This window comes from Anguilla anguilla, chromosome 4 (assembly GCF_013347855.1).
Source record: "Anguilla anguilla isolate fAngAng1 chromosome 4, fAngAng1.pri, whole genome shotgun sequence".
Lineage (NCBI taxonomy): Eukaryota > Metazoa > Chordata > Actinopteri > Anguilliformes > Anguillidae > Anguilla > Anguilla anguilla.
In genome coordinates, this window is record NC_049204.1 from 55,041,418 (window position 1) to 55,057,176 (window position 15,759).

Here is a 15,759-nt window from a genome sequence, read left to right on the forward strand (position 1 = left end):
GTGGGCCAGCAGCCCGGCAGTCAGTGGGGACAGAGAGCCGGAGGAACAGGACAGAACACTGCGTGCTCAAGGGCACTCAAACTACAGAAAGGTTCAAACTGAAGGAATGGAGGCATCAGCATTCCTGGGACTAATGACGTCAGGCAAAAGAGAGGGAAAACAGCACCTGAACTCTAAATAAGAACAGGACAAAAAAATGATAAATCAAAATCTATTTATAAGGTATTTTTACGAAACGAGTCGCAGTGTACATCACAGCATATGCCTCCTAAAAGCCCAGGATGACTGTGGCAAGGAAAAGGCTTTCCGTTAGGCCAATGGGAGGGACCCTTAGGAGGCTTCCCATAAGGCCTATAGGAGGAACCCTTAGGAGAAAGCAGGCTGCAGTGCAGAGGGGAGCGTGCTGTGCATGTCGGCCCACCAGGGCCAGGATCAGACGCGATGCGGACCCCACTGGGGCTGCTTCGATCCCAGCTAGAGAAGCAGATCTGAAACGTGCTCTCTGAGGCCAGGGAGAGCTGGGACTGACGACAGTCTCGTTTATTATGATGGATGGCTTCCATAACGAGCCTATCCCCGACATGCTCATATCACTGGAGTGTTTATTGCTTTCTCTATGCGGCTACGATTTCCTCACTCAATGACAAATATTTCAATGTGTACAATGCAAACGTGTAAGTCACATCACATAAATCTACAGCCAACAGAAGTCTTGGTGCCGACACACAAGGACTTCAGAAACATGCCTCGGCCACACCATTAACGCCATTTTCCCACTGTCTAATCTAAAGCAAGCACTACGTATAATAAACCACTACGAGCAAGGCTAAAGAACTGCAATCAGTCACTACATCATCAGAGCAGCATAAAAGCAGAGCCTGGATTAAGACGGACAGGCAAGAAATAGACCGTTTCCTTCATAGCTATTTCAGGCCATATAAGACAGCCTGAGACTCAATTAGACTAAAGAACTACTGATTATCCATCGCTAATTATGACACTGCTGAGAGGTTAAGAGGACAGCACTGCAGGCCTGGGAGTCAGAGGGTGTTTACCGCTCCCAACTTATTTTAATTAGCCTTTTTATTAGATCTTAATACTACCAGGGGTTCCATAGACAGGATTAGCAAGGGCTCGGACACCCAGTAATGTGGTCTGCTTCTTCCTCCTTTATATTGCTTAAAAGAAGAAGATAGTTTCCAGAAGCTTCTTTGAGACGTCTGTCTTTGAAATCCCCAGAAAAAGCTGAATTAGGTGCCACCGAGGTGAATTCTGATGTGTTGTCCCGCAAGAAAACAGAATCTTGTTTTCTGTGAAAAGGGTTCAAGTGCGTCACTCATAACCTCACTGATTAAAGAATTCCAGGAGCTGCCAATTATCCAAAACATGACAAAACAAAAAAACACAATACAAAGTGATTGCCCTGCTGTGAGTGAGAAGCAAGTTAATTTATTGAATAGTATGAAACAACAACCCAACCTCTTTACACAAGCATTTCAGTCATATCTCTAGGTAAACGGTCACCCAAGGACTTCATACCATTTTAGACACAAAAGCAAGCTCACAAAAGGCGAAAATTTAAGAGAGGAAGGAGGCATCATTGTTTCTTTTGACTTAAAGCTTGCCCCTAACAGGACAACAAAAGCTGACCCGCTGGATTCAGGGAAAGAACCGACTGCAATGGTAAACATCTCAACGCCCCTCCATCTCACAGTATTCAGTGTATTATGTCTGAAATGGTATGACAACATAATCCAAAGCAAATTTTTTTTAAAGATTCCACATAACATTCTGAATTCATTTCATCAGCTGCAGCGGTGAATTGCCCAATTAACCCACTGAGTAAATCAGACGCTGCACCCTGATCCTAAACGGCCCATTCAGCCTTTACAAATGCTGCTGCGGAGCGGTACGTGAAAGGTGTCAGCTCCTCCACATGTACAATTTACTCAATAATGTCATTCAGACGAGGGCAAAGCCAACACAAATAATGCTGAATGCTAGAAATTGCTTTGGCTGTGTGAAAAGTCTGGTGGGAACAGAAATGAAATATGCTCGGTGCCGAGCTTCCTCCGACGGCTCTGCACTCACAACCACTCATTATGACGACTTCCTGACAGTCCGCTCCCGCTTTCTTTCTGGATCCATTAGGAAATATTACATAAACGCTCGCTTTTTTACATCTGATTGACGCCCCGTATGCAAACGGACAAAGGAGGGCCTGTTCCCCGCCACACAGTGCACAGGCAGAGAAGAGAAGAGAAACTCTGTGGTGACAAGGCCTCATTTAATCCAAAGACCAGAGAGAGGGGGAGAGAGAGAGAGAGAGAGAGCACCAGAGAGAGAGCCAGAGAGAGAGAGAGAGAGTGAGAGAGAGAGAGAGAGAGAGAGAGAGAGAGAGAGAGAGAGAGAGAGAGAGAGAGAGAGGGAACAGAGGAGCAACCCAGGGCACCGTTCGGACAAAGCCTCTGCATTCCTTTCTCTTTCGCTATTACGCGGCATTGGCAATGCTTCCCGTCCCGTTCTATTAAAATATTCAAAACTGAAACGAGTCGTTCAGAAATAGACGCGCGCTACAGAGCGTGCTCCAGCATAACAAATTACACAGCTGTCACGGTGTTTATTAGACACCAACGAGAACTTCAGGGCTTCGGGTCTTTAAATGCTCATGGCTCAGACAGATGTCAACACAAAACCATTTATACACTGCATCAAGCAGGAGCCAAAGGAAGATTCACACATTTGACAGGGAAATTAAAGACAAACCATTACTATGGAAACTGAAGCAGGCTGGGAATCTCTAAAGTCGAAGGCTGGTTAGTTCAGATTACAGAAAAACAGCAGGTGATTCGGTGTTTACCAATCTGATAAGGTCTTACTAACGGGAATATGAGACCAGCTGAAAAAGTTTGCCGTCGAAGGTCAAGGGTCAAAGGTCAATGAACAGGTGAGCATGCATGAAGGAAATGAGCCGTGCGAGTGGCTATGTGCCAGCGTTGCTATTTGACCGGTTACGTTTGATTCCTTTCTTAAAGAAGCCATAATAAAGGACGGACATGCTGAGGCTTGCCCAGTAATCTTACATCAGCTGACCTGCCTCCTTACTCCAACCCACACCGTCCTACGCAGTAGTGTTCAGTACACAAGCTGTTTCTCAGTCCGCTTGTGTGTAGACGAGCCTCTAGCAACCACTGCAACAGAATCCGGGCTTTGGGGGGTCACAGGAAGTTCATCTGGCTCTTTTTCTTTTTTCTAATAAATTGTGACTGATACAGCCGTTTAGGTAAAATGTGAACATCTTCAGCATATTAGTTACTGATGATGAACATCAAACCATAAATAATCAATAAAAAAATCAAAAGCAATAAGGCTGACGACAGTGTTCTGTCACCCATGGCAGGCACCAGGAGCTGGAGAGCAGATCTGAAGCACACGTATCACGGTGTCCAAATGCATAATTAAGCAAACCTCGTCCAAGAATAGAACAGATCGCTTCACACACTGGCCAGTTTTCACTTGCATATGCCCGTGAAAAATACATTCCATTATTACAGCACTCCTAAATGGAGCCCGGTCTAATGACTAGAGGAACAACCTACCTATTCCAGGGAGAAGGGCTGGAGGGTTGTAAAAATCCATATAACCGAAAGCAAGTTAATGCATGAATGGTAATGCATTAATTAAAAGCACACTTTTGCGTAGAAAATCAATCTCTGGTGTTCAGCTTGTCAGGTATCTGGCACACCGCTCCCAGCCCAGGAATTATTAGGAACATGACCGGCCGCAGGTTAGCACAGATTTCTCAATTTAACAGGGTGATATAACTTACAGGAGCTAGTTCATTTTGGTCCTTTTAGCTTCCAGTCATTCTCCAACATTATCACTATCACTTGAAGACATACGCACTGAGCATCGACAGTAAACTGGAGAAAATTCTCAGGTCTCAAACTATTACAAGAATATGGGTGTTTGATAACTCGTTAAATAAATGAAATAATAATTTCAAAACGTGTTCTGCTTTTACTCAGGTTCCCATTGTCTCGTATTACGTTTTGTCTAAAGATCTGAACCCATTCAGTGTGACAAACATGCAATAACAGAAACAGAAATAACAAAAACTTTTTCACGGTACCGTATTGCGCAAAGACAAATTACACTTGCAGCTTACGCTGTACCACGAGTCATTTGAAATTATCGCAAGCAGCTGGAATATTGAGAATATGACAGCACACCGGTGAAAAATGTGGCTGGTGAATGTGACAGTGTGACAGAGCAGCTGAAGAATTGGGCTTTTCGACATTCTGGTGTGAGAAAACTTCCAGCCCAGAGCCTTACACAATCTGAAATCGCAACTAAACTGCGCAATCCAAGATCAATGTGGCCAGAATGTTATGAGCACCACACATATGAGCTGCAATGCTAGAACAGCTGTGGACAATACGTTTGTGTGACTCCTTTTAAGAATATTAAAAGTATGTTCTAGTAAATGTGAGAAATCAATATTTAAAATACTACAGCAATAGGACTGGACTGAAAAAAAACAGTGAAGCAAACATTCCTTTATGTTGTCACCTTGTTATGCAATCACTGCTGGTTGCATTTGTTTGGTTCCATTGTAAAGGAAGCCTTGTGATGAAAAAGATTAAAACATTTCTCAACTGCTACCTAATTATATTTACCCTTCAAAAACTGTTGCCACCTCATAAATCTTTTATTGTAAGTACATATGCATGTACACACGCGTGCACACACACACACACACACACACACAAGCATAGAATCAAACAGGCTTGGTTACTGATGTAAATATAAGTGTATACATGTTGTATTTTGTGAAGAAACACCTGTCAACAGGAACTGGAAGTACCACTACGGGCTTGAATGTGGACAGGCCAGACCACCGTAATTCAAATATGAACCATGATCACCCACACAGGCAGTAGAGTGGGGTCTGCAAGTAGGTAAGTAGGCCTGTAGATCAGAACCCACCAAGCTTTATAGGAAAACTCAATTTCTTACTTAAGCATCAACTAAAATACACATCTTGACAGAAAAATGAAATCTGTTGTATTTTTCCATGATCAGTGTCCCATGCTTAGGTATGGTGAAATCCTCCACCCCCCTCTATGTGACCATAGTCTGAGAACTCACTAGCGCCTCCTTTCTGGAATGTGAGGATGGTCTCAGAGAAGAAAATATAGCCGGGGGGAGTGGAGGCAGGGGGTGGGCATTTAACCTGGGTTCAGATGGCTATAAAGGCTGTTCTAGAAATGCACCTGATATTACTCAAGAGGACCTGCTACAAAAGGCGGTCAGGCTGGTTTCCAACAGAAGCTATCAGTGATACCCACAACAGAAAGCTGATGCTTACTATGACTGACTGTCATGCTATATCTGAAGACTTGAATGTCTGTTGAGCTGCCCGGTGTTACAGGCACACACAAAGTACTGTACAGGCACACACAAAGGATGATAATCACAGACGGAAAGATTTTAGATTTTAAAGCAAAGAATGAGATTTCCAATGGTCATATCAAGTGTACTAATGGTTTATATCACCATTCAATGCCCTCTAAAAGCATGGCAGATCAGACAAGATCTAAATGGCTTTAACAGTGGATTGTATGGTTTTACATAAATCCATCTTTGAGAAAGCGCACTGTACCCACTTTGCTCTGCTGGTGTAAAATGAACAATGAAGGCTTTTTGAAGGAAACGCACTGGGGGCCATGGCAACAGGAGCTGGTCCGCCCCCTCACGCCTCACACCGATTGACTGACGTTTTAAACTCTCCGCGAATGAGGAGTAAATCCGCCATTAAAGTATTCTACCGGCCAGCGTTGTGTTCAGGGCTCAGCACTGCCCGGCGTTTATCCATAGTGGGCCCGCGTGAGAATGCCCCTTTAATGGCCAGGCTAATCGTTTGAGTTTACTCTCCTCCATTATCCTCTAACGGGCTCACTCAGCACGAGAGAAGGACCGTCCATATTCCTCTTCGTAACGTCGCCGCAAAATTCAGAAATAAACTGCGCACCATCGATATCGGGCCACAGGGCTGGACACGAAAGTGGAGCAGAGGATGTGACCTGTGGCATCGCGTGTATGCATGTGTGCGTGCCTCACCACCCATAACCTCACCCCACACGGGGTAAATCGGCTCAGCTGATCTATTTCTGGGTCAGTGTGGCGAGCGGCCCGAGGCGGAAGTGCCGTTGAGGTGTGCCGAGCCCACGCCTAAAACGCACCCCAGCAGGCAGAGAGGCGCACGGAGACCACCAGCGGCTCATAACGGCCGGCTTACAGCAGGTCTGTCCGTTCGTCGTTTTTAGCTGAAGCGAAATAAAACTTTATCAGAAAACCTCGGAAAGTCTGTTAGCATAAACTGCAAGGGAGGGAAATTCTCTGAACACGTCTTCACCCCCCAGAGGAACTGGCCTCCGCGCCGAGGCTCGCTCCAGGCGGGAATGATGACATCACATTACATCACATTTATTTGGCAGACGCTTTTATCAAAAACGACGTACAAAAAGTGCATTTCATGGTCATAGACAACTACTAAACACAGGTTCAGTAAGACACAATACTTATTTTGTAGCCAAGAACACAGTTTAGTTCACACAGTGAACACTATTCAGACCTAACCTCTGCAAAGCCAACCAGGCAGAAGAATAAGCTACAGTATTAGGACAAATACAAATTACCAAAAAGTGCTGGGATGGGGCAACATGTAAACCAACATGACCCTGCGGCGGACGGGGGGCGACTACGCAGCAGCACCTGCCGAGGCAGCGCATGACTCGTTCATTAGCGGCAGCCTGCTGAAAGACTTCGCTCTTCTCCACACTGGCAGCGCTCTTCTTCACTCTTTCCAGACACCAGCATCCACCCTGTGACCCGGCAACCCCCTGCATTACACACGCTACAGTACAATACAACACACCATCACTGCCGACGGCCCCAGCAGGACTGCATACAAACGTACACACGCGCACAGAAGGCCAATAGAGCGCTTTACACATCCCCCCTCATTCACTGTTAATGGAAGGCAGGAAGTGTGGAAGGACAATGACATCACTTTTCCTGGGGACGCAGGGCAGGCGCTCCAGCTCCAGCTGCCCCATCTGCTTCCCGGTTCAACTCAGTTCCTTCCCCAACGCACGCCGCACACACCTTCTATAGCCCGCGTCCACAGCCAGAATATACATCCCACCACAGAGTGCATGAGCCCCGCTACGGAGTCTATAAACTGGAACCAGCAACCCTATGGTCGACAGGATTATCTGAGCACTGCGCTGCTGTGCCCCAGGGTACGCCTGAGCTGACACACACACACGCACACAAATACACACACACGCACACACATGCATACTCGCACGCACACAGATGAGTTCAAACGCTTGACCCCACCACACTAAACCCCCCCCCCCCCAAAAAAAAAGGGATTGATTTCAGCAACTGGTGAGATAATCTATTCTAACAGCATCTCCTGAGCAGACAGATGCGCACAGATGTTATGATGTAAACACGCAACACACAGAGATAGAAATGAACCAGCCGAGCTGACCGTTTTCTTTATTCAATCTACATTTTTTTCAAATGTAGTTCAATCCTATTAAATATCCCCGGATCCACAACAGGGACACGTGCTCTATGTCACACGAAATCCGATTACGTTGATGTCACGCACAGAAAGAAAGGGGTGGCATGTGATAAACAAATAAATCAAATAATTAGGCACCGGTTGCTGGACAAGAATCCTCACGATGACCTTGTTTTCATAACATTAAAGTAGCCAACTGGCAGACAGCGCTTTCTCCAGTGGGTTCATGCTGGCCTTAAGTTAATAACATCAGTAATGGGAGGGAAGAAATATGGTACACAAGTGATCTTCCAGACAAACGTACAAACCATGCATGCACATAAACAAACAGTAACTGAAAACCACGCACATTCACACATGCACGTAGGTGCGCGCACACACACACACACACACACACACACACACATACTTAAGCACTGAAAGCAGGCACGTACACACTCGGGCAGAGTGGAGATAATAATAAGTAGAGTCCAGGGCAGGGCTCAGAACAGCCCTGTCGTGTGTCAGGTAGCATATTTGTTCTCAGGTAGCATCAGTGGGTAATTACAGGGCTCCAGAAATCTGAAGGGGTCAGAGTTTCGGATGACACAAACGCACCGAGTAATCCCAGCTCTGAGGAGGCAGAGACAAACAGGGCAGGGAGAGTCCACCCGCAAACTCAGCCTCTCAACACCTCACAGGGAAATGCATTATTAGACTCCTTCCTTTAAGACAGTGCAGAAGCACACTTAAATGGCTCTGTATGCACACTTAAAGGGCTCTGAGTGCACCCTTAAAGGGGTCCAAATGCACACTTAAAGGGCCCTGGATGCACACTTAAAGGGCTCTGGATGCACCCTTAAAGGGCTTTGGACCTACACTTCAGCCTGTATGCTTCAGCACACGCACGCAGTGATCGCAGACAGGAGGCAGCCGCAGCTGGGAGGCCTTGTCCGAAGGCAGGGCGGCGCTCTTACCGGAAGGGCAGGTAGGACGCGTTGGAGCCGGAGATGAGCGCTCGGTAGGCCTCCTCTGGGCTCTTCTTTAAGTAGATGACCTGGAATAGACAGCAGGCATTAGCACCGCCTCGCTGAGCCGCACTTCCTGCTCGGACAGGCAAAGCTCGGAAGGCCGGCATTAAATCCCCCCCGCCCCGCCCCGCCCCGTCCCGTCCCGCCCCGCCCCTGGGCTCGTCTTGCACCCGGCACGTGCGGGTCGATGGAAACGCACACCTCTTCCCCTGTCTGACCAGCGGCAAAGGAACAGTCAGGAATTTGGCTAAAAGGTCAGGCTGTGCTCATCTGCGCCTGGGTCAGTTCCGCAATACCCCTCAGAGGTGTGCAGGGGTGTAATGTTGCAGCCGCTCACATTCACACACGTGCCCACACAGATACACCCACACATATATACACTCACTCACCCAGGCACACGCACACACACACACACACGCGCACACACAGGCACACACACTAATGAGTAAACTCCAGGGCCTGTGTCCTCCAGCTCTTCGGACAGAAGGGAGAAAGAATGTGCGGTGGACATGAGATCTCCTGCCTCAGCACAAAGAGGCTATTCTAGGACTGCTTGGACTTGACACAGCACAATGGGCCTGGAAAAAACAGAAAGGTCACTCACTCACACACACACACACACACACACTCACACACTCACACACAGACAGACAGACAGACAGACACACACACACACATTCTCGTTTGAACGCAGCTAGAGGCTCAGGGCTCACCCAGCTGCTGAAGCCTCTCTCTGTTCCAAGCCTTTACACACCTTGCAGAAGGTTACCTTTATGAATCCAGAAATAGCACCGAACACACTGAGGCCTGACATAAAGAGGGGTGTGGTCGGGTCATGAAATGCACAAAGGTGAAGAAAGAGAGCTTCAGGCCTTCAGAGGCTATATTAGCATCAGAACCGCCACACACACCGACCACATGGGCGGCTTCATTGAGCTTTAGCATTCCGCCCATCCAAACACACCCACACAGCATCAGAACACATTCCACAACATGAGCACCATCCAGGTGCAGCACCTTGACTGATACACAAATGTTAAACTAATCATATTTCAACAAACGAAACCCATTGCTGAGAATTACTAGTAAGCACTGACATTAATATAACCGCTATTCATCAAAGAACTTGTGAATGAAAGTACAAAGAAAGGACGGAGAATGAAAATAGAGCACTCATATGAAACATCTTTCTGTGGCATTCATATGGGCCCATTCTGCTGCTGTTCTAATAGGGCACGTGACAGCAGCGCGCTCATCTTAGCGCCCCCATCGTGTTAATGAGCGCAGTTTGTTAAGCGGCTGTCGGAAGGCCTCCTCCCGATCTTGGAAGCGTGCCGGGGCGTCTCCCGACGGCGCCCGCGGGCCGAGGCCAACCGCAGGGAAGCGGCGCGTGAGGATCGCTTCCCTTCGCCGGGCCTTTGTTCCGCCCGCGTCCCCCTCATGAAATATTCAACCGGGCGCACAATTAGGTCCTGCTGAGTCGCCGCGTGTTATTCGCCCGCCGGTGGAGGGATACGCACCGAACGCGCGTCTGTGGACGCTTCACCACCCCCCCGGCAGGAAAACGCGCGACCCGTTCAACCTGACCGAAATAATCTCGCTTCTGGGCAATAAGGCCGCTCGTAGCGACGAGGCGGCGTGTGTGCGCACCGATACGCGGGCCTGTGGAAGGGACCACCCCGCTCCACGACGACCCCCCACCGACCAGACCGAATCGATACGGGCCCCACTCAGAGCAGAGACGGGGAGAGGGGAGTAATGGACTGCGGCTGCTCACCTCAGCACTTTCTCTCTTTATTAAACAGCAGCCCACCACCGCCCCCCCCCCCAAAACCACCCAGAACACAAACAAGCTCCTCCATTCCAGGACAGCGCGCCACAGAACAGGACCGTAACAGAAAGCGCTGCGCTAACGTTTGCCTTGGTTAATAAATATGGGTGGTTAAGCCCCATTGATTGATCGGCGACTCGTTCTGCAGGGACTGCGCTCGGCAGTGAGGCAGCCTGGGGGGGGGGGGGGGGGGAGGGGGTCGGTCGAATGTGCGCTTGATTAGACAGAGACAAGGCTGGGCTTCCACTCCAGTGACTTCCAAAGCCCTCCCCCACCTCATTTGGGTTGAAAAAAATATAATTGGATATATTATATTTCCAATAATGCAGCAGCCCAGGTTCACAGTTATAAACTATATTTATAGTTTATAACAGTTATAACGCTCTCTCAAAAAGAATGTGTTTGGGTGAGAGAAGAAGGCATGTTAACACATGGTGGTAAGGAGGTGGAATAAGTAGTTTGAGTACCGTAGTATGGAAAGCCAGGCCAGAACAGGCCAGACTTCATAAATTACTCTAACCTTGCTCTGAACCATAAACAACCCGGCTAGACCCCGAACCCGCTCCTGGGGTGGGGGCAATGGTGGGGGTGGGGGTGATGGAGGGGGAGGCAGTGACGGAGGGGGATGGGGAGGAGGTGATAGAAGGGGTTGGGGTGATGAAGGGGGGAGGGGGAGGAGGTGATAGAGGGGATGGGGGTGATGGAGGGGGACGGGGAGGAGGTGATGGAGAGGGAGAGGGGGAGGAGGTGATAGAGGGGATGGGGGTGATGGAGGGGGAGGAGGTGATGGAGGGGGGAGGGGGAGGAGGTGATAGAGGGGATGGGGGTGATGGAGGGGGAGGAGGTGATAGAGGCAGAGGGGGTGATGGAAGAGGAGGAGGTGGTGCTGATCCAGGGCTGGTGCTGTCACCGAGAGCCCCAGACGCTGATCCTGGCCAGACGCTCAGAGCCGCGGGGGCCACAGCAGGAGGGCGCGGGCCGGAGAGGCCGGCAGGACGTAAGGAGCTTAACGCAGGCACCGTCACGCGCTCATCTGATGTGCAAATGCACATGCAAACTAACGCAGGCCTGCCACACAGGGTCCGCCATTCAGCTCCGTCCAGATACCCAGCCCTGACGCGCACTCAGCCAACACGGAGGCGAGTCTCCACGGCCTGCTGTCCTCGGGTTGTACAATATCAACTCAAGGGCCTTTTCTACTGGAGCACACTACCAATTACAGCATGAACTACGCTATAGCCAGGTGGGGGACTACTGTAGTACCCTTGAAAAGGGTACTTAACCTACATTACTCCAGTAAATACAGAGCTGCATAAATTCACTGCATGTTATTAAAAGAATGTAAGTCACTCTGAATAAGAGCATCTGCTTTTTTCTACTTTGCCTACTTAAAATGTTAAATAAATAAATAATAACACTAATAATAATAAAAATATGTAAAATGTAAAAAAATGGACTATGGACTACAATCCAGGAAAAACGCACCAGAATTTCTCTTTTCTCTCTCCCCAATCCCCCTCTTTCCCCTCTCCTTCATCCTGCAGGTAAAGCCTGTCATTTCACTTTAGAATGGTGGCAAAATCTGCACCATCCTCTAAGGGAGCACAACCCCCCCACCCCTTCAATCTACAACAGAGAAAAGTACTTTCCCTGCAGTACGTCAACACATACATTAGTGTTTCTAGAACACAGAGGGAATAATCAGTGTCAGTAAAAAAGGGGGAGGGGAGTACTCACGCACCACATTAGAGAGGGGAGACAGAGGGTCCTGACCTTTAAATCTCTCTCCCGCTAAACTAGCCTCCCTGGGGGCAAACAGAGCCGCGAACGAGCCGCTGACCCACATCGCGTCCGCGGGCGCGGTACGATTTTGCTAAAATAATGCATTTCGCCGTCCGACGGGTCAGCGGCGTCCTCTACGCTCACTGTCCTTGAAACGGTGTCACATCGCTGCCCTGGCGGCCAGGCCGCTGACCTGACCTCACAACGGCGCAAAATCCCACGCAGCCCCCGGTAAACAGCACTATGGGTAAACCCCAGCATAATAAGGCCCTGTTCTCACGGTCAGTGTAACTCATACCTGGGACTGACGTGGCCCCCCTACACCGCGGCAGAGGGCCGAATGAATGGGTTCGGCGCAACGAGAAACTGCCGGCGTTCGGGTCCTCAAGGACGGGGCCATTGTGGCCACACAACAGCGAGGGCCATTAGTCACTTGTCAGTGCCTTCTCTCCGTTTCTCTGGGGCCCCGGGAAGGGGGGGGGGGGGGGGGGCGGAACGCTGGCACAAACTCACGCGGTGCTACGCGTACACTTTCCAAGCAGCGCGCCAGGGAAATGAGTCTGAAACTGAGACTTCCCTTCAGCAAAGACTCCCAGTTCTCAGCTCAATACAGAATGTGTAGTGTGTGTAAATACAGTGGGAAATAATGTAATATTGTAATGAGAGAGAGAGAGAGAGAGAATCTGAATATACTTACAGCATAGGCACCAATTAAAACAGCGGCGTTAGCCCTCTTCCGCTGATCGAAGCTGGTGTAGTGAACAATCCTCTTTCGGGTCAGTGTAAAGGACTGCAGACATCAATGCAAGATGAAATATGAATCAATACACAGCACAGAAATGACAGCACAAACCACCCCTCTCACATTTCATAACATTAGCATGTTTATATTAGACATGAAATAACAGCACAAACCATCCCTTATCGCGTTTCATCACATGAACATGTTTATATTAGACATGAAATAACAGCACAAACCATCCCTTATCACATTTCATCACATGAACATGTTGATATTAGACACTTCCACACTCCTTGGTTACTTTGTTCAGTTTGATGAGTTTCATCGACAAAACAACTAGTTTATCTCTACCACGCAGAAAAAGGGTAGAAAGCCCATCAGCAATCACATCAGCAACAGTGGTTAATGTTCCATGACATGGGGGGTAGAGTTCTGAATCATGGGCGGGGCCACGCCAGCACTGGGTTAACTCCTGGAGCTTGGGATAAACACCGTGCCGATGCAGGAAGCGCGTTGTTATGCTGCACTCGGGGGTTCGAACGCGCATCTGGCACGCCAACAGCTGGGCTTCGCGCAAAACAGACAGATGCTGCGGCTTCTCACCTGCCGCGGCCGCTCCGCTCCGGAGCCCGCGGCTGCGCGCTGCGCTCGGGGAGCAGCTGCGACCCGGGACAAGCACGTTCGGCATCGCGGCCTGGGGGGGGTGGGGGGGGGGGGGGGTTCGCTCGGCGCGCAGGCATGCCGAAGCAGCGACACACGCCACAGGGCTGCCTTTTTCAAAAAAATGTATAAATCAAACCCTGCGAAACCACCTGGAGACGTGCGAGCCTTCTCTCGCTGCGACCTGTGTGCCGTGCACAGCGGGAGGGAACGCACTCCGACAGGCACTGCGCACGGGCACAGCGCCTCCAAGATCTGTGTACAAGCGGATCGGTTTGGGTTCCCTGGCACGTCACTCATGGGTGATAAAGACAGAGCTGATACACGAAGCGTGACCACCCAGCCCTCAATGCAAGGACCTTAACCTGTGATACAGATTTGTGACCTCTCAGATTTAGACCATACAAATTTGCAGCCATTCAAACGCCAAGTAACTTGCTTTTTAGGTTTTAATTTGGCTCTTAAAATGACCCAGGACAGAGAACCCAGAGCTGTGTGGAAAATAAAACAAGGAGGCCAGCACGTCTTCCCCATGTAAACAAAAGCTGTTGGAAGGGTAGAAAGCCTCCATAGGTAACTGCTAGACATTGATTTGGGGTGTGAGGAGAAAGAAGAGCTTTCGCTCGAGCATTGCAGTCAATGACTCACACCTGATACACTCTCAGCTCTGCTGAAGACATACACAGGTCATGTGACAGAGACTGCAATCAGCTGTGACTAAATAAGCCTGGAATTGACTTGTTAGAGGGAGCATTACTGAAACTGGAGGTACACATGTAAATGAAAACAGGTAAATCTCTAAAAAAAAAAAAACACACACACAAATATCCATGTTAGCATGTTGCATTCGAAGGATTTTCTTGGATTTTTGTGGGGACTGGGAATATTCTTTTGAAAAAATGTCCTTATTTCTCTTCAAATGTTTTCATTCTTGGCCAGGACATAACACAATACAAATAACTTTGCGCTCAAATAAGGGGGAGTTTGGTGTATTTTTTTTCCAATGGTTTATGGGGAAATCCCATTTAAATCAGGACATGCGGCTTAATTTCTACAGCACCGGGAGAATAGGAGTGCAGTGCGAGCTCCTTCCAACACTCAGGGATGAATTTGAAATTAAGAAGGGGTCAAACAGGGGGGGTTATCTTGGACCTCGGTGGGGCCGTAGCGTACGCATGCACGCGGAGTAAAGGTGGGTAAGGGAGGGGCCGCAAAAAACAGGAGAGCGTTTGGTCAAACAAAAAAAACAAATGGCAGCAGTGCATGGTTACGCTGTGTGCTTTAGTCCAAGCCTGAAAAGCACCAGCTTGGGTTTGCACGAGCTTCGCTTGGCGAGGAAGGACGGCGGACTTAGGTTTCACGAAATGAATCGATAAAACAATCGTCCGCCATCGCGTCAGACTAAAGCTCGTTCAATCGCGCCGTAGTCTGTCATTAGCGGGTGCATCTGGTGCTCCTCCTGCCTCCTTGTCTTTGTACAAAATAAAGCCTCGCATGCAAACCCCCCAAGCAGTGAGCTTTAAAGGAATGCCGGCGCCATGGCAACGCACAGTAAACAACGGGGACGTGAAGGAAGGGGCGGGCGGGCGGGAGGTGGGTGGGGTGAGGCGACGGCGATGAAACGTCATGCTGTCTCGGTGTCTTTACCTTCAACAATCGTAAACATGAACACATCACAGAACTACACCTCGTCCGCTTCGAAATGACACAGGACAAAACACAACACAGAACAAGACCTTTATTAATGAACGCTTTCGCCTTTTTCTGTGGATGCTCACAGAAGGGAAATGGAAAGTCTCAGCAAGTCCTAATTTTATCACTTTGAGCCCTCGTCCACGAGCACTTCTGGGTATTACAGGGTTTTTTTTTCTAACTGACCTCTTGTTTAACTAGGGTAATTGAAAATTGAAAGTGGAATAAACTTTACCATTTCTAATGTGCATTCAGGAGACACATTTTCTACACATTTAACCAAAATCTGCATGCCCAAAGCAGGAATTCAGAATTTTTAGAATGCTATCTCAGAAAAAAAAAATCAAAGAATCAAAGCAATCATTAGACCTCACCTTTCAGCTTACAACACAATGCAGAAAGAATGCCAGTCATAATGTCATGTGATGCTACATGATAGTAT

At 48.6% G+C, this 15,759-nt stretch overlaps 1 protein-coding gene across 9 annotated transcripts in view; it reads right to left on the bottom strand.

Annotated features, from left to right (window-relative positions):
• The window catches only part of cdc14ab (cell division cycle 14Ab), a 49,342-nt gene that overhangs the window by 26,428 nt on the left and 7,155 nt on the right, over positions 1 to 15,759 (bottom strand). For all 9 annotated transcript variants that reach the window (XM_035414021.1, XM_035414018.1, XM_035414017.1 and 6 more), the window contains exons 4-5: positions 12,921 to 13,013; positions 8,557 to 8,636 (exon numbers count right to left, since the gene is read on the bottom strand). In XM_035414021.1, the coding sequence (XP_035269912.1) occupies positions 8,557 to 8,636; positions 12,921 to 13,013 (173 nt within the window). The remainder of the gene's footprint in view (positions 1 to 8,556; positions 8,637 to 12,920; positions 13,014 to 15,759) is intronic.